At 47.9% G+C, this 18,408-nt stretch overlaps 1 protein-coding gene across 1 annotated transcript; it reads left to right on the top strand.

Annotated features, from left to right (window-relative positions):
• The first annotated feature begins 387 nt into the window (after nt 1–387).
• On the top strand, nt 388–17,887 carry CNNM1 (cyclin and CBS domain divalent metal cation transport mediator 1). The gene is made up of 13 exons (XM_054983906.1): nt 388–1,906; nt 6,467–6,610; nt 7,502–7,642; nt 8,084–8,253; nt 9,245–9,344; nt 10,887–10,934; nt 12,002–12,064; nt 14,201–14,367; nt 14,873–15,053; nt 15,360–15,476; nt 15,579–15,695; nt 16,433–16,541; nt 17,278–17,887. Exons 1-12 carry the CDS (start codon nt 388–390, stop codon nt 16,510–16,512), a joined length of 2,847 nt encoding a protein of 948 aa, XP_054839881.1. The 3' UTR covers nt 16,513–16,541; nt 17,278–17,887.
• The last annotated feature ends 521 nt before the right edge of the window (nt 17,888–18,408 follow it).

Genomic DNA, 18,408 nt, shown 5'->3' with positions numbered 1-18,408 from the left:
ATAAGGATGAAGTCCTGCGCCCGGCCGTATGACCTTTAATGATCACTGCTCGGCATGTGCGTGGATCGCCGGATGATCCCCAGGGTTCCAGAAGATCTAGCGGCGGCGTCACAAAGGACCAGGCCGGTGGAAGATGGAATTTTGCCTCGGCTTCGGAAGACGAAAGGTTGCTCCGGCCAGAATTCAGGCGCGTCGCGTCTCCGCGCGGGAGCTGCCGCGGGGCGCGGGGGGCGCGCGGGGCCGACAAGGCGGGCCAGGGGGCTGGCCGGCCCGCCCCCCACCCACGTGGTCCGGCAGCCGCGCCCACCCCCGCACCGCTGCAGTGTCACGTGCGGCCGGTGCCTGCCCTTCGCAGCCCGGCGTTGAGAGACGCTCGGGGCTCCGAGGATGGCGGCGGGCTTAGGCCCGGGGCTGGAGCGCAGGAGCGGCGGCGGCGGCGGCGGCGGCTGGGGCCGGAGCCGGGGCGCGGTGCTGCTGCTCTTCTTCTCGCTGTCGCCGCGGCCCCCGGGCGCGGCGGCGTGGCTGCTTGGGCTGAGGCCGGAGGACACCGCGCCCGGGCGCGTGTGGCTCGAGGGGGGAGCGCTGCGGGCGGCTGAGGGCTCCCGCTTCCTGCTGCGCCTCTACTTCCAGCCGGCGGCCGAGGGCAACGCCAGCAGCAGCAGCGCTGGCGGCTGGGGGGAGCAGAGCGAGCGGCGGCTGGTCTTCGTGGAGGAGCCGGCCGAGGAGGAGCGCTGCCCCGAGCGCAGCGCCTGGGCCTCGGAGGTGGAGGTGCTGGGCCCGCTGCTGCCCGGGGGCTCGGCCGGCTCGGCCCTGGCCGAAGTGAGGGTGCGGGAGCCGCGCAAGGGCGAGCCGGGCGTGGGGCCCCGGGGGCGCCGCTTCGGGCTGTGCGCCTGGGACGGGCGCGCCTGGCAGCTGCACGGCGCGCCCGGCGGCTTCGTCCTGCAGGTGGAGGCGGCGGGCGCGGCGCTGGCGGCGGGGCTGGTGCCGCTGCCGGCGGCGAGCTGGCTGCGGGCGCTGGGCGCGCTGCTCCTGCTGGGCCTGTCGGCGCTTTTCAGCGGCCTGCGCCTGGCGGTGCTGTCGCTCGACCCGCTGGAGCTGCGCGTGCTGCGCAACAGCGGCTCGGCGGCCGAGCGGGAGCAGGCGCGCAAGGTGGAGGCGGCCCGCGGGCGCGGCGGGAGCGGCACCTACCTCCTGTGCACGCTGCTGCTGGGCCAGGCCGGCGCCAACGCCGCGCTGGCCGGCTGGCTGTGCGCCTCGCTGCAGGGCGCGCCCAGCCCTCTGGCGGAGGCCGGCCGCGGCGTGCCCTGGCTGCCCGTGCTGCTCTGCACCGGCGTGGTCTTCCTGGGCGGCGAGGTGCTGCCCTACTCGGTGTGCTCCCGCCACGGGCTGGCCATCGCCGCGCACACGCTGTGCCTCACCCGCCTCCTCATGGCCGCCGCCTTCCCCGTCTGCTACCCGCTCAGCCGCTTGCTGGACTGGGCCCTGCGGCAGGAGCTGAGCACCTTCTCCACGCGGGAGCGCCTGCTGGAGACGCTGCGTGCGGCTGACCCGCAGGGGGACTTGGTGAGTGGGGAGCTGGCCATGGTGCAGGGCGCGCTGGAGCTGCGCACCAAAGCGGTGGAGGACATCCTGACGCCCCTGAGTGACTGCTTCATGCTGCGGGCCGACGCTGTGCTGGACTTTGCCACTATCTCTGAGATCCTCCGCTCAGGCTACACGCGCATCCCGGTCTATGAAGGTGAGCGGCGTGACAACATCGTGGACTTACTGTTCGTCAAGGACTTGGCCTTTGTTGATCCTGATGACTGCACCCCTCTGCAGACAGTCACCCGCTTCTACCGCCGACCACTGCACTGCGTGTTCCATGACACCCGGCTGGACGCTCTGCTGGAGGAGTTCAAAAAGGGTGAGAGCCTGGAGTTCCCGCCATCCTTTCCCCTCCAGTGTCACATTCCTCGCTGCTCCCCACATGCCCTGCTTGTGAGGTACCCTGAGTTTCCATAGTGCCCCCTCCTGCCTTCTCCCTGCAGCTTAATCCTAGGGGATTGTTTTTTTGTGCTCAGGCATGCTTGTGAGTATGCATGCATGCAATCTAGTTCTGCATGCCCTTGCAGTTGCCTGGAATTTCTTTGAGATGGGCTTCTAACTGAGAGCCAAGCTACAAGTGACGCCTGACACAGGTTGGACACTTATCAGCTTCCGTCAAGTTTTGATGGGAAATGTAGGCATCCTGGTCTTGCAGCTGTAATGGAGAGCCAAGCTGTAAAACCAGGATGCCTACATTTCCCATCAAAACTTGAGGTAAGCTGACAAGTGTCCAACCTGTGTAAGGTGTCACTTGTAGCTTGGCTCTCAATCTATCCTTGTGGCTATAAAGGGCATTCTCCTAAGAAATGCACTTCCATAAAGCACTTCCCCCCCATTCTACCTACTATGTGCTACCTACTCTAAAGCACTTGCCCCCCTATTCTACCTCCCATATGTGAACTGCTCCCACACCATTACCATTCACTTCTTACATAAGGACTTTCAGCTGCCTGGTATTGATTGTAACTAAATGGTAAAGCTATCTGCTTCACCTGCAGAAGGTGCTGCGTTTCCACTTAAAAGTGTCAGGTAGGAGGTGGTGGGAATGGTGAGCCACTTGAACCTCTGGGGATCCACTGTCAGTCAGAGTAAACAATGCTGATCTTAATAGGCAGTGGTGTGACTCAATATAAGGGAACTCGTGTTCCTGTGTAGCAGCTTGTAAGGTGAGATGGTTGTGCCATACCCTATACCAGTAGATTGTGATAGTGGGTACTCCAGTGGTATCTGCTGAAAACAGCCACCCATCCATTCCTTGCCAAATTTAAGGTGTGCTGGCAGCAACTAAATTAATCCCAGTTTCACCACAAACTATTGCCAACAGGGCTCATTTCGAGGGGGAACATGCAGGAACGCAGTTCCGGCAGTTCCCCAAAGAGGTCACATGTCAGGTGGCCCCACCCACCTGACTCTCAGCCTTTTTGGACCCGTTTCAGCCTGAATTGGGGCTGAAACGGCCCGGATTGGGCCTCTGATGGGTGGTAGATCACTCTCCCACTCAGCAGTGGCCCGATCCTGACTATTTGGGGGCCCTTTTCAGCCATTTTCAGCCCCTTTTTGCCATTTTGGGCCCAATTTCAGCCCTGAATGGCCAGGATTGGGTCCAAAACAGCCAGGATAGGTGATGTCAGGGGGTGTGGCATACACAAATCAGTTATGTTAATGACAGACTTCCAGTGACGGCAAGGAGTGTGGTGTATGCTAATGAGTTGTGCTAATGAGTTGTGCTAATGAGTTCCTCCAGCTCTTTTTCTACGAAATGAGCCCTGATTGCCAAGTATAAATAGCCTACAGTGCCATTTTTGAAGATGACACTGAACATATGCTTCTCTTCTGCACTATATATGCAAGTTTGGGGCTTGTGAATGTGAAATGAACATGCAGGAAGAAGCAATACATTAGTACAATCAGTGGGTGTGTTTAAATTTAGCTGGCACATCTGTTCAGTTTGCCACCAGCACACAGATTATTTTATTGAAGATGTGGACACTTAAGAACGCCTTCTGGAGGCAGCAACACCGACAAAAACAAGTTTTGCTCATGTTATTCTTACTTTGCGTGGCATCCAGATAGCCAGCAAATATTGAGAACATTAGTGTGTGTTTTAGTTGGGATGGTGGTTGGAGGAGAGGGTAGTGCAGAGAGGAAGATGGATCCACCAGTTGCTTGGAGAGCTTTTGCTTTGGCTATGTTGTTGAAACCATTGTAGACAGTATATGTATGTTGTCCATTGAACTTAGAACAATGTGCAAAATGAGCCAGATAAGAAGTCCCCTATGGGACTCAGCTTCCTGCTAACCTTTCCTAATTAGAAGCATCAGATGGTAGGTGATGTTAAAGGGCCTCTTCTTAAGATCCTGAAGAGTCCTTGCTAGTCGCTGCTGATTTTGATAAACCAGTGGTCTGATTTGATGTAAGGGTGCTTCATATGTACGCGATACCTTAATTTTTACCAGTTATATCTATTTGTCCCTGAGTGGCTTTGCTGATTGGTGGCTGGTCGTTCCATACATAGGCAATCTAAGACAGTTGCCTGCTGCTCTTGGAAGTGAAACACTGGGTTTTGAATTTGGCTTCTTTCTTGACTCTCCAGTGTACAATAAGGCTCTGTGGACACTTGTCAACTTTGCTTAGGTCATATAGAAACCATTAAGGGTTATTAACGTTATTCATGGTTACTACCTTTTACAGTTTTTTTTCCAAACCTTGTGATACCAGGGCTAAAGTTCCAGCAGCTGAAATAATGGGAAAGGCCAATTTCTAGCCATTATTATCTGGTATAATTAGGAAGGAAGATGAAGGAAAATACACCAGTATCAGTGGTGTAGTGGATAGAATGTCAGACTAGGATTTCAGAGACCCAGATTCAGATCTTCACTCTACCATGAAAGATCATTGTGTGATCTTGAGCCAGTCACCGTCAGCCTAAGGTACTTTACATGGTTGTTGTGAGGATAAAATGGAGGAGGATATAATGATGTAAGTCACTTTGGGTCCCCACTGGAAAAAAAGCAGGGTATCAATATATAAATGCAATATGCAGCTTACAAAGCATTTCATGGCCTTGCTCCAGCATACCTACGGAACCACCTCCCTCCCTATGCCCCTTCACGGCAGCTTCGTTCATCCAAACAAGGTCTCCTGCAGGTGCCACCCTGCACATGGGCAAAATCAACATCAGTCCATACATGGGTTTTCTCTGTAGTGGCCCCTGCACTGTGGAACGGCCTGCCTGAGGTCAGGAGAGCCCCCACTCTCCTGCTTTCCACAAACAATGCAAAATCGAATTATTCAAAAAAGTTTTTTTTACTCAGATAGGAGGGCTGTATTGTAGGGAGGACGTCTCAGATGCTTCGCTAATGAGTTAGGAACCATAGACTTCACCACCATGTTGTATTGGATTCCTGCTAATACTATGTCTTTGAAAACTTGTATCTGTTTACCCTATGGCATTGTTTATGGAAATGTTTTTGATACTGACTGTACGAATCTTACACTGTGTAATCCGCCTTGAGTCTCAGTGAGAAAGGTGTACTCTAAATGACATAAAATAAATAAATAAATGTTAAAAAAATTAGAAGCTAAGAGACAAATAGCAAGGATAGGCCACTTCTTTTAAAACTCTGATAAAGGGTCAGTATTTCTGTGGCAGATACAAAATACCTCTAGTAAAGTAGGATTCAAAATAGCATATAATTCTCAAACTGAGATCTTACCAATGCTGAGCATTTTATTGCATGAATTGACTTCGTTGATGCAGCATAGAATAATCTTGCTGAATCATGTTTGGTTTCTTGTTCTTTCAGTACTGCTCTTAGTGAACAATTTCTCATACAGAGAGCTCTGCCTGAAGCAGTGTATTTGGAAAACAGCAGTCCCATAGAGTTAATTGGTACAGAGCGGAGAATTCTGGAAGCAGTAGAGCTAAATTCAGTACACTTTTTTCCTCTTCTTTCTCTCTACCCACCTTCTGATGATTGGACTCCTAGCCCAAATACTCTTTGTTTATTATTTGAACAAAGGTTAATGTTCTTTTTTAAAAAATATGTTGAAAGAGAATTTCACTAAGCAATCATAATGGTTCAATTTATAGGGGCAGACGCTGCAATCCTAAGCAATGTTACCCTCTTCTCATTCCAGTTTACTTCAGTGGATTAAAGAAATGAGCCATGACTCACAAAAGCTCATATTGAAATAAATGTTGTTAGTATTTAAATTGCTACAACAAACACTGCTATCCCTTTGCAATTAGGATTGTACGGTCAGTGAGAAGATTCTCTGATTGATGTGTGTGAGAGGTGATTGGAAAATAGACTTTGGGGCTTTGACTGCCTTGGCTGATTGTTTTATGTTGTCACAGAATAAGTGATTCCTTGTCATGCCTTTGTTCCCCCTTTGTTTGCAGCAAGTGGAATGTACCTCTCCCCCAAACTTCACATTGTAACTAAAACCTGAAGTACAAACACAGTTAAACTATTCCTCTGTCTTTGGGCAGGACAATGGTGGGAGAGTGCCCTCAAGACATAGCAGACTTATTGCGACCCCTGGTGGGGTTTTCAAGGCAAGAGACTAACAGAGGTGGTTTACCATTGCCTGCCTCCATAGCCCTGGTCTTTGTTAGAGGTCTCCCATCCAATTACTAACCAAGGCTGACCCTGCTTAGCTTCTGAGATCTGACAAGATCAGGCTCACCTGGGATATTCAGTTCAGGACAGAGTTTTAAAAAGAGCTTTGCTTTATATAACTCATTTCAAAGAGGGGCTTGCTATTCATGGGACACTGGTGTCAACAGCAGGTCCTCAGGTTTTAATTTCCTGCCTTTGTTGTGCATGATAAGCAGTGCACTTGAGCTCCTTGTTTGTTAATCCATTCCTTGCAGGAAAATCACACCTGGCAATTGTGCAGCGGGTAAATAACGAAGGGGAAGGAGATCCCTTCTATGAAGTGATGGGAATTGTCACCCTTGAAGATGTGATTGAGGAGATCATCAAATCGGAGATTCTGGATGAAACAGACCTGTACAGTGAGTATTTGGGGCACTCTGATAATTCTCCAGAACAGGTTCTAGAAAGAAACATGTCCAGTTAGAACCTCAGCAGTATTGAAAAAGGTGGTATAAGCTCCTTATACACATATGTACATCCATATCTTGGAGTCTCAATTATTACGGCAGTATATTACTAGATGTTTAATGTTCCTTCTGTTGCTTATCTAGCTGTGTGTCTCTTCCACAAACAAACGGAAGAGGGAAATAAAGGGATGTTGTGCAGCTGGACCTGGCAATGGAAACATTCCAAAGCCTCAGGCCCTGCTTCATTTAGCAGTGCTTGGGGGTGGGGTGGGGTGGGGTGGGGGGAGCTGTCCTCAGGAGGGTTCAGGGTGGATTGTATGTATGGTGTATATATTCAGAGGCTGAAGCTGCTGCTCCCCACAAGGGCTGTGGCAATGCTTTAGTAAGCAGCTCTGGGAAAGTGCTGTGAGTGGACAAGGGAATCGCAATACTTCCTGCCGGGTTCTGTTCTTGAACCAGCCAGAGCTCAGCTTTGAAACACCAGTGCTTTGCCCTCACCACAGGTAGTTTTCCACATATTTGTGTAAATAAAATTCAAATATGTGCCCTGCAGGCAAGTATGAACCCCAGTCACTGTATAAAATAACTTCATTGCACTTGGAAGTAGTACATCTAATTGGAACTCCTTGATAGAGATGGAGGTGGTGAGAGCTGGTGTTTGCTACCTGAATGTGATCAGAAGAGCTTTCAGAGAGGGCGTCATAGTCTTCAAGATTTTGGAGACTAGCTAACCCCCCCCCCGAAGTTAGTAGTCTGAGGATAGGAGACTAGATGGACACAGTGCCTGTTGTGGATTTGCAGTGCCTTTACTACAAGGATGATCTTTGCTGGTCTCACCTTCAGCTGACAATCGGAAGAAAGAGCGGGCACCGCATAGGGGTCGGAAACCCCACGATTTCTCCATTTTCCGGCTTTCAGATAGTGAGATGAAAGTAAAGATTTCTCCACAGCTGCTGCTGGCCACGCATCGCTTCATGGCTACAGGTATCCAGTCTTTCCCAGATATCCAGACCTTCACAAATACCTGTAGTGATGGGGGTGTTGTTCTCTCTTGGTACTTTTGGCAAATCTGAGCCTCAGACCGAAGGCGTAGATGCATGCCTTGAGCAGTTTTGCTTTTTTCCCCATGAGCTCTTCGGCTTTCCTACCTCAAGACTTCTCTTATATGAGAAAGACAGTACAGCGGGAGACTGCTTTGTGCTTCCATTCTGTTCTGGAGAGGGTGATGGCTGTCGCAAAGCCTCTGTACCATGGGTACTGTCCTCCCTGACGAAGCTACTTCACATGGTCCCACCAGCATGGGGGCTTTCCTTCTCCCTGCCTGAGCTTCCACAACACACACATGATGGATCAAACATGTAAGAACACAGAAGCCCTCAAGTCCCTCATAAACGTTTGCTGCTTTCCTTCCTCTTTCTCCTGCAGAGGTGGAACCCTTCAAGCCCCCATATCTCTCAGAGAAGATCCTGCTGCGGCTCCTCAAACACCCCAACGTCATCCAGGAAATGAAATTTGACCACAAGAACAAACGGGCACCCGAACACTACCTCTATCAGCGCAACAGGCCGGTTGACTACTTTGTGCTGATCCTGCAGGTGTGTCAAGGCCTCTGGTGGAAGTCCTTCATCCCAGAGGGTGGAGGCACATAGAATGGCACCTTTGGGGCACTCCTGCCTTTGTGCTGTGGCTTCACATCTCTAGCAGGATTTTTTTAAAAGTTGCACCCTAGAGGGAGGAGCACGTAACAGGCTGTTATCCTACAGTTGATGTCTTAGCTCTGGCGTTATAGAACCAATTTGTTGGGATATTCAGCTTTCAAGCTTCAGGTTCCCTATTCATAATGGATGATGTTTTGTGGAGTCAGGGGAGGAGCTGTGGCTTGGTGGTAGAAGCACATGGCTTGCATGCAGCAAATATGGTGATGCTTCCCCCCACCCCCATAGGCTCTTCAGCTTTCATACCTCAAGATTTCTCTTTTATGGGAAAGATCTTGCAGTGGTGGACCACTCTGGGCTCCCATCTCCAGTTAAAGCAGGTCCATCCCCAGATAAAGGATGTTGGGTAACAGGTGCTGGGAAAGACATTTCTCTGCCTGAGACCCTGGACAGCTGCAGTTGCAAGTCAGAGTAGGCAGTACTGAATTATATGGAAAATGGTATAAGGCAGCTTCATGTAAGATACACATTTAGATGTTCATGGTTGTAACATGGCTGTATAAAAATCACTGTGCCTTTGTTAATTCTGTTGAGTGGCATTTCTTCCCAATAGCATTTTCATTGATGTTCATCAGTCCTGCCCTGCAGCCACTCCAACTACATCAGGTACAGGTACACCCAGTTTTCCCTCTGCCATAGCCTAAGTCTCCTCCATTGTCCCATGCTCTCTACCCTTCTGATACTCCTCACATTCTTGACTTGCCTCTCTTCTGTTTTTATGAAGAATCACCTACGAGTGCTGTGCAACAGCCCTTATCTTTGCCCTAAGAAAGGTTGTTAGGCTGCCGCTGGGGCTTTTTAAAATGAATGACTGTGTCCTGTGGAGTCAGGGAATGGTGCTGTTGCTGAGTTGCATTTCCTTTTCTTCCAGGGAAAAGTGGAGGTGGAAGTGGGGAAGGAAGGCCTGCGTTTTGAGAATGGAGCCTTCACCTACTATGGTGTCCCAGCCATCATGGCTGTTGTCTGCTCAGGTAAAAGCCAGAGGCAGCCACAGAATGGAGAGGGGAGGCCCCAAGATTGGCTACAGAAACCTGCTGTGTAGTATTCTACATAAATTAACCAGAATGCATAGCTTACATAAATCTGTAAAATTAATTCCTAACTCAGTATTTATTGAGACAAAGTATTGACAACACATCTTGCCTGTTTTAAAACAGTGGCGTTGGCTTACCAGTTTGTTTCCAAATTCAATTCAGGGTGCTGGTTATGACTGTAACCCTTTATGGCCTAGGACCCAGATATGTAAAGGTCTGGCTGTCCCCATATATCCATATGCTAACCAACTGGGTGTGCCCGTTTAAGTCAGCTAACCTGGGATTAAACAGAGCCTGTGTTTTTTCAGTTGTAGCACCCACCCTATGAAATGGACTTCCTCAAGAGGAGAGGGGGGAGCAACTTTAGACTTTTTAAATAGGGATGCTGCAAGGCAGTTTTATTTGCTAGTGCTCTTAATGGAGTATAGGCTGCAGGTAATTTGGAGGGGGGTTATTGGAGGTGTTATTGTACATTGCATGTTTTAACTTTGGATTTGTAAGCCACTCTGAACGAAAATGGAAAGCTGGGTATAAGTATTTTAATAAATAAATCTGGGTTTTTACAAAATTGACTATTTTACCATAAGCTCTGGTGGCAAAGAACAGGAAAGAAAATTGCTAGAAGGGGCATCACTATTAATGAAAAACAGAATTAAAATGTCAGGTAAGCCTGAGGAGTTGTGCTGGACACAGAAGCTCTGGCTACTTGGTAACATTTGATAATAAGAGGCACGCTTGACTGTTCAGAACGCATTCTGCATGCATTCAGACCCTAATGCTTAAAACCTTTAAAACAAGAGTTTCAGCTAATGCTGGAAGAAAGACAAACTCTATGTCAGATTGTAATTCTGTGCTGTACTCTTTTCTAATCTACATTCTTAGTCTAGCCAGAGAGAGCGATAAAGTGGTGGGGTAGACATCCCCTGGCTTTTAAGAACCACAGAACAATTTATTTGGCCTGTTAGGGAAAATCTTTATAGTCATATAAACAGTATTGATATACCTTTCTTGTAGGAACAGAAATCACCAAAAAGCTGCATCTTAGGAGAAGAGACAGTATGGGGAGGACACTCCCTTGTCCTTCTAAACGGACAGGCATTGTCAAATTGATTCAAAACATGTCTTGTGACAGAAGATGTCTGTTCATTTACTCTACCTATCTCCCCAGTGGGGACCCAATGTGTCTTAAGTAATTCTTTCTTCCATTCTTTACCACATTCCTATGAGGTAGGTTAGGCAGAGAGTGTTTAACTACTCCAAGGTCACCCAATGAGTTTCCATGGCAGAGTGGGAACTGTAACCTGGTTCCTCCAGTTCCTAGTCTGACACTCTAACCATTACACCACACTGACTCTCAATTGGTAAAACAGATCTGCCTTTTCACACCCTTGAGAAAGTGTTTTCTTCCCTGTACAGGGTAGGGGTGGCACAACAAAGCTCTAACTGGGACTCACCTATCATTTGCTCCTATATTTTCAGATAACGACGTGCGCAAAATGAGCAGCCTGGCGGGGTCCTCTTTCCTGTGTACGTATCTTCTCAGTGACAGACAATTTATTGGTGAGGGGACGAACAGGGCATGGTTTGGGCAGGGCCTTCCTTGACTCATTGGATACAAGTCTGTGGATAAAGGACTGGGCCTCCTGTTTCAATCAAGGAATTACTGGGACCCACCTCTTCCCCCTCACAGCCCTGGAACAGGTGTCCTACATTTTCCTTGGAGTACCCCAGTATAGTTGTCTCCAAATTATTATTTGAAGCTGCTTCCAGCATATAAAATAAATAAAACATGAAAAATCATGGTAAATAACATCGAAATAAAGAAACAGTACTCTTTTGTGAGATTTCCATGGCTGCCACAACCCTATGGAAAGGGCTTCCGGTTCTCTTCATGAAATCACGTGTCAGCATATGGGTATTATTTTGATGAGCCTGACTTGGAATTAATGTCAGGATATATTTTTGGTTACTGCTTTGTCAAGTTTTGGTTGGTCTTGTCTGTCTGATTTTATTTTAAATGGCTTTGAACAACAAATGGTATAGAAATTTAGTAAATGAATGCCCCCAGATAACCCTGCTACTCAGCTATCTCCATTCCATCATGTGTATACCAGGTGCCACCCTGTGGTATTTCATGTAACTGCATCATGAATCTATAAATACTCATGAAGTATTTATTAAATCCACTTCTTTTTTTCTCTTGAGTCTAAATATGATAGTGAGCAATTAAATACAGTGTTCATGAGAAAATGTGGCATGACACATGCAGCGAAATCTCTTTTACATTTTGTTTAGACCCACACACAGGTCAGAGATAAAGGCTTGGGCAGGTTCCCTCGTGTCCTGCATTTGGTGGGTTGCCTGATGAATCCTTCAGTGCCTGCCTATTCCTTTTATAGTTGTACAGAATGCTGTTCTTCATTAGTCATACGTCAACTGTGGATTATACCTTGCTGTGTGGGAGCATCATAAAGTCACTGTCCTGATGTGTGTCCTACCAAGTTCACATTCTCTTCCTTTTAAACCCATTCTCCCCCCCCCCCCCCGCCTTTCCACCCTGGTTTTTGTCTGCTGATCCCACCCCTTCCCTCTAGTGCCTGTGTCCATGTCCCGTACCTTCGCCTTCAGCAGAGGGGAATCTTTGGCTGGCTCCCCAGGTAACTGTATACAGAGCATCCAAGAACAGGTTCCCATTCTGCTGCCTTAATCTGTGTTTATCTGTGAATCTCTCGCTCGAAACACAAAGTATTGAAAGGTGTGGAAGAGCACATGCTCTGGCATGCATGCACAACTGAACAGTTGGTAAATGCTTATGTGCATTTAGTTTTTCTGAGAGCTGTAGCTGTTTGCTGGTACTAAGCAGTGTTCTTTATCCTGACCTGTGGATAGAGGACCATGTTTTCATACTGCATCACAGAAAAGCATGCACTTGGAGATGCTGCATATATACTGTATGAATGTATGCATGTGCAGAAACATGTTATCTACAGCCAACTTGTTTTGGCTCATTCCAAACACAGGCTGGCCCAGTGGGAATCCAGAGGCACAGCAGCTCATCTGAAGAGTGTGGGGCTCACTTCTGCATTGTGGTACAGTGGTTAGAGTTTAGGAGTAGGCTCTGGGAGGTCCAGGTTCAAAATTCCCACTCTGCCATAGAAGCTCAATGGGTGATGTTGGGCCAATTGTTGACAGAATTGTTTGCAAAGTGATTCACATATATTAGTAATTCTTACAGCAAACCTGTAAATTAAGCCAGTATTTTAATCTTCATATTGCACAGGCTAATGGCTTGCCTGGGGTCACTTTGTGAATTTGTGGAGGGATTTGAACTGGGGACTTTGTGGATCACAGTTCTTAGCAACCTCTCTACACTGACTAGTGATTTACCATTGTTATGCAGCTCAGCAGCATATGATGAGGGAGGAGATTTAGCTTGGGTAGCAAACAAAGAACAACCTTGTACAGTGTAACATATGAAGAATAACACTTGAACACAGAAATAAGGACAGTCGAGATGCTTAAACAACACTGTGCCTGAAGTAGTATAAGTGTCACATGATGACAAGGATAGCGACCTTTACATTTTATTATTATTTAAGAGGTTTTGTATGCTTTTCAGACTGTTCAGATCCAGGGAATTTGGCCAAAGGATCTTAAGATCCCAGGGTTTTATAAGTCAGAAAAAGGTCATTTGACCTAATTATGTACCAAGGTAAGGTACATGTCTGTACAAGTGGTTTTACTGCCGTCTGCTGATACAAGTGGGGGGTGAAGGTAGTAGTGCTAGACTGAAAGAGCCCAACTCCAAAGGCAAGTCTGCCGCATAATGGACATCAGGCTGATTTCTCATATTTACTAAATTAGAAGCCGTTATATTTTAGTTTAGTAATTTAACTTTCTATGGGCTTCCAGGGTCGGCTAGATTCTCTTGTCCATTACACAGAGACAGACTCATACAGAGTGCTTCTGTTAAATAGGCCAGGCAAATGAACACATCCTGCTGTTTTGTTGTTGATCTTTGCCCAGTGCAACCCTATTGCAGTCACAGCTGCCACTCAAAACTGACAGTCCTAACTGTAATCCAAGGCTATCAGTAAATGCAGCTAATAGGAAGTAAAAGTGTCCCATGCCATCAAATCCATTTGGTAAACTTGTCCTTTTCCATCCCTTATTAAATATCAAGTGAAAGGGAACAGGGAATTTCCCCCAGTCCTGCCCTGTGCCTCTTCCAGCCTGCTTTTTTTCCTTGCAGCAGGTGGAGCTACTGCTGTGACCTGAATTCACATCTTGTGAATAATCCTCCAAATATCCCTACTGCTAATGTTCTCTCTGCCTCACCTGCTTGAGGGGGCATGGTGCATGCATTTTATGGTTTTTAAGGAGGGCAGATGCTGAAGGAAAAACAACCTTCTGCCAACCACCTTGTCCCCTCCAACACTGTTGCATGGTCTGTGGTGTGTGCATGGTGTACCGCCCAATCTCTTGTTTTGCCATGATCCATCCCTTTGGTTCTGTTGTCTGCAGATGCTCAGCACTTTCTCTCTTAGCAGCTATGTGGTGCTACCCCCAACTCTTAAAGTGCAACCCAGTGTGCATGGCCATAGATCACTGCAGATGAGCAAAAATGTAAACTTAAGGTGAGGGAAGCAACTTCTCCTTTAAAAAAAGTCCATGAGATGAAGCAATGTTTCCTTACACCATAATGCTCTCCCTTTAATGCCTTGGCATTTTAGATGTTGCATTTTCACTTCCAGAGTTAACAGTTTTACTCACTGCTTGCTGTTTGTCTCCAGTGAACCAGTCACCTTCCCGATGCAGTGGCTTGAATCGCTCTGAATCTCCTATCCGAGAGCGTAATGACTACGGAGGAAGCAGCACCCAACTTCACAGTGGCAGCAACAACAACATCTACACGCCAGACTACTCTGTACACATCCTCTGTGATGTACAGTTTGTCAAGGTATCTTCTGGACTGTGTGACAGAAGCGAGATTTTGAGGCAGGAGATGAAAAAGGAAAGGCAAGTGGTTTGCTATCTAGTGAGGAGGCCATTCCAGGCACTGGCACAAAAGAAGGGAAGAAAGGAAACGAGACTGTGTGGAGGAAAAAGCAAGAGGAAAAACAAAAGAAGCTTGGACAGAGCAGTAGTGTAAGGATCAGAGTGATGGGGCGAGGATCGAGTGTAAGCACAGGGCACAGTTGTAGGTAACAGATGGGTACTGCAGCAGGTTCCCAAGGCTGGCGGCATGACTGGAGGGGGGGGGGTTTAAGCGGCACTGTTCTGAGTAAACTGGATGAAAGAGAAAGAAGAGTCATGATGAAATGAATGGGAGGGTTTCAAGTAGTAAGGGAAGAAGTTATCTAGATGTAGGCTTCAGCAGATGAAGGATTTTAGTGACACTGAAAAAGATGAAACGGCAGGAACAAGCACCAATCTGAACAGCCATTCCTCTGCCCCATGCCTAGATCACTCGGCAGCAGTACCAGAATGCACTGGCTGCTAGCCGCATGGACAGCTCACCCCAGACCCCTGACATGGAGGTTTTTAGTGATGGAGACTCCACAAAGGCTCCCACAGTCAGGGGCACTCCACAGACACCCAAGGATGATCCTGCCGTTCTCCTGAATATGAGAAACAGCATTGTGGGTAGGTACGGCAGGGGACATGTTCCTGCAGAGCAACTGTGCACAAAGCTGTGTGTTTTGCAATACACATTAATGCACAAGCTCAAGCTGCTCTTAATACATGTAAAGTAGCAAAATGTTGATCTTCAACAAATTGGGTCCAAAGCTAAACTGGAAAGGTTAAGCTAACATGGACATTACATAGTCAAAGTTGTGTTTTTGTATGATTGCACTCTCATCCCTAATCTTTAGGCACGCTGTCTCCTTTATGTTTGAAATGTGTGTATGCCCTGACACAGCTGTGGTTTCCCCCATCTGCATCGTGCAGTTAGCCATTCGGATGGACGCCTGAAGAGCCCCACAGACTCTGTGTTTTTACAAGTCGAGGGAATTCCTGACATCCAAGAGGAGCTGGCAAGGGGCACAGAGAGCGGCACACAACAGAGTGAGTATTTGGGGGGCTCAGTGAGCAGGCCAGCAACAGGGAGGGGGGGACTGAAGGTCAGAACAGATCCCAGCTTCATTCTAACTGCCGATAACCCTACAGAAAATGAGGGCTGTGCTGTCAGACTGGAACCTGCGACTTCCAACACAGAAAAAGAGACCAGCACATCCCCAAGTGGTCCTGCGGAGCCCCTGGGCAAGAACCTACTTCGTACCCTTAGTGAGTCATGCCACCGTTCTTGAAGTGGGGAATCGGAAGGGAACTGACCCCGTCCTATTTCTGAGTAGAGGTGCATAGTTCTGCTCACTTGGCTTGAGTACAGACATCAAAAGTGTAGGGCAAACTCCTTTTCTCCTCTCTTCATCTGTCATACAGGCTTGGGATTAAAGGCACCCCCCTCAGCCCCTTCGCACTTCAGGCAGGCTGTCTGCTTTGTTGTTGTTTTGATAAGTATCTAGCATATTAGAATAGACACGTTTGTTTTGTAAACTTTTTTCCTCCTCCATATATTTAAACTTTGAAATCTATTCTGGTTATGGAAGGAAAGGAGATGTGGCAATGTGACTGACATACAGGTCAACCAGTCAGCACTGTGCACAATTCTACTCTGAGAAGGGGGGTGTTTATGATTGACACAGAGTCCAGCCAATTGGTGTTGAGCAAATTAATCCTCTAAGCTAGAAGGGCGGTCTCCTTTAAACCTGATCCTCAGAAGTGGGCTGCATCTGTGTCAGATGTGGTGAGTGGGCTCACTGCTGCAATTACATATGGCTATATACATTGCTTGAGAGCCATTGGGCATTTCCAAGGGAATACAGGGGCTTAAGGGCCTGTGGGTTCAGCAGCTGCTTGGAATGCACTGAGAAGTGAGAGGCATGGAGAAGACAGACAGCTGTGGGCAGATACAGACAGAGCATACTTTCTCAGTACCGACTGCAAACTGTTTGGTGTTGCAGGTGGGCGAAGAAGAAAACCACTAGCAGAGAGTGAAAAGAGTTCTGATGATTGTTCCAACTTCACACCTCTCATCACATGAGCAGCAACGTGCCCTCGAATCTCCCACAGGTTAGTGATGTACATGGTCCTTTTCCTAGCAGCCCTCATCCCCTCCTCAGCTATGCACTCCAGCTCTGGCTTGAGAACACATGTATGCCCACACGCATGCACACACATTTTGTGAACTTTTGGTTTGCAGAAGTTTGTTTCTTCAGGGGCTTTTTTTTGTTCCTTTGCTTTTCAATCCTAAGTCTCTGAAGCGTACACATGAGCATGTGTATGTTATGCTAAACAGCAGGACCAGATGAAGTCTCCCAAGTTCTAAGGCCGTGCCCCTCTGGACAGTAGTTGCTTGGAGGCAGCAGCAGGAGGTGACTATTGCCTTCATGCCCCATTTGCGGAGGTCTGGTTGTGAAAACTAGATGGCTCTTGGGTCAAAGATGGTAGGGCTGTGCTCTGAACTGTTTCCCTCCCTCATTGCATGAATCTTTCTTTCAGTTGAGCATTCTCTTGCTGTACAGTGCAGATACGAGAGTGCTCATCCAGCCTTATTTTAAGGGGGCAGATAGCAGGCTCTTGTTGCCTTTCCCTTCATGTATGCAGGATGGAATATCAGATTTTCTGATATTCCATTATGAATGGAGTGCACTAAAGGAACTCTTTGTGGCAGTGGAGAAAGACCTTAAACGTTAAGTAATGTATGGGTGGGCATCTGGCGCTGTATTATTCCTTATACACATGGGTTGGATGAGGCAAAGCCATCTCTCTGGCTGTGCCATTCTGAACAGCTGCTTTTTCTTCACAGGTCTGCAGCATGACAACTAACAGACAAGGATCATGCGTGTGTGATGGCACGTGCTTCCCTCCCACATTATCTGTCTCCTGCCTTCAGGGCTTGCGATTCAGACAACAGATGTGTGAGGGCCAAGCCTGAGCGGTGGAGACAGAACTTAAGAGAGCTGAGCACCGGGTCTCAGCAAAAGGTGGAAAAAGAAGATAGTAGAGAAGCAGTGGGGTGTGTGGGATCCTGTGGGTAGCTTAAGCTTTACCATCACAAAGTACTTCCAGTAGGGTAACGCCCAAGGGGAATGGGGTACATAGTCCCACCTGGAAGTATCTACCCTTCCTTACGCATGGTCCTGCCCCCCATGCATGTATGTGCAGCAACAGCACTGCACCTGCCACTCCCTCTGTATTCATCAACATGTGACCATTACACAAATGTGTCTGAGACCTATTGTTGCCTGTAACCAGAACCAGCCGGCTTTGGGTTTGCAACGTGTCTCACAGACCAATGCACTGATCACCCTTCATCTGTGGGCACTAAGTCAGACAAACATGGGAGTGTGGCTCCAAACAGAGCCCTGCCCTCCAGCTCCATTCAGAACAAAGAGGGAGTTTTGAAACTAAACATCTGTAAGAGAGAAATAAAATGTACTTGTTTTACATTAAGTCTGTTCCATCCTTAGTGTTGAGCATGTATACTGGTGGTGGCGGCGGAATACACATAAAAAGATTTTGTCAGTTATGGGAAGTCTCTTGCTGGTCGTGCTGTGGGTCGCAGCTCTTAACCATTGAGAAATTCATTTGTAAAACAAGGCTGGACAGGCATTTCGTTGGTGGGCAGCAGCCCAGAAAGGTTCTATGAAAGTTCTGAATGCGCTCCCCTGGTTTTTTGCCTCTCAGGATTTAGGGCTAGAATTATATAGCCTTGCAACAAGCACAGAAATCATTTATGTGTGAGAACTAGAACGGGCATTCCAAGCCTGGCTACAGGAAGCAGGTTTGCCCTATTGCTAATTCATTGCTGTCTGAATCTTTGATATCTGTTAGTGTTAAAACAACCCGCCTTACTGTCCTTTGAGATACTCTGCCAAGCTCAGCCATCTTGCCTTGACTCTGCCGTTTTTAAGTGTAGCAGAGAATAGGGTTCCTC

Source organism: Eublepharis macularius, chromosome 6 (assembly GCF_028583425.1).
Source record: "Eublepharis macularius isolate TG4126 chromosome 6, MPM_Emac_v1.0, whole genome shotgun sequence".
NCBI classification, from domain to species: Eukaryota; Metazoa; Chordata; class Lepidosauria; order Squamata; family Eublepharidae; genus Eublepharis; species Eublepharis macularius.
This window is presented reverse-complemented; position numbering and strand designations above follow the sequence as displayed.

Bases quoted from the DNA above. Each gene is read 5' to 3' on its own strand.
- CNNM1 (XM_054983906.1), top strand. From the start codon at position 388: ATGGCGGCGGGCTTAGGCCCGGGGCTGGAGCGCAGGAGCGGCGGCGGC. The intron at 15,054-15,359 runs GTAGGTACGGCA...TGCATCGTGCAG, and splicing joins TATGAGAAACAGCATTGTGG to TTAGCCATTCGGATGGACGC. The intron at 15,477-15,578 runs GTGAGTATTTGG...ATAACCCTACAG, and splicing joins AGAGAGCGGCACACAACAGA to AAAATGAGGGCTGTGCTGTC.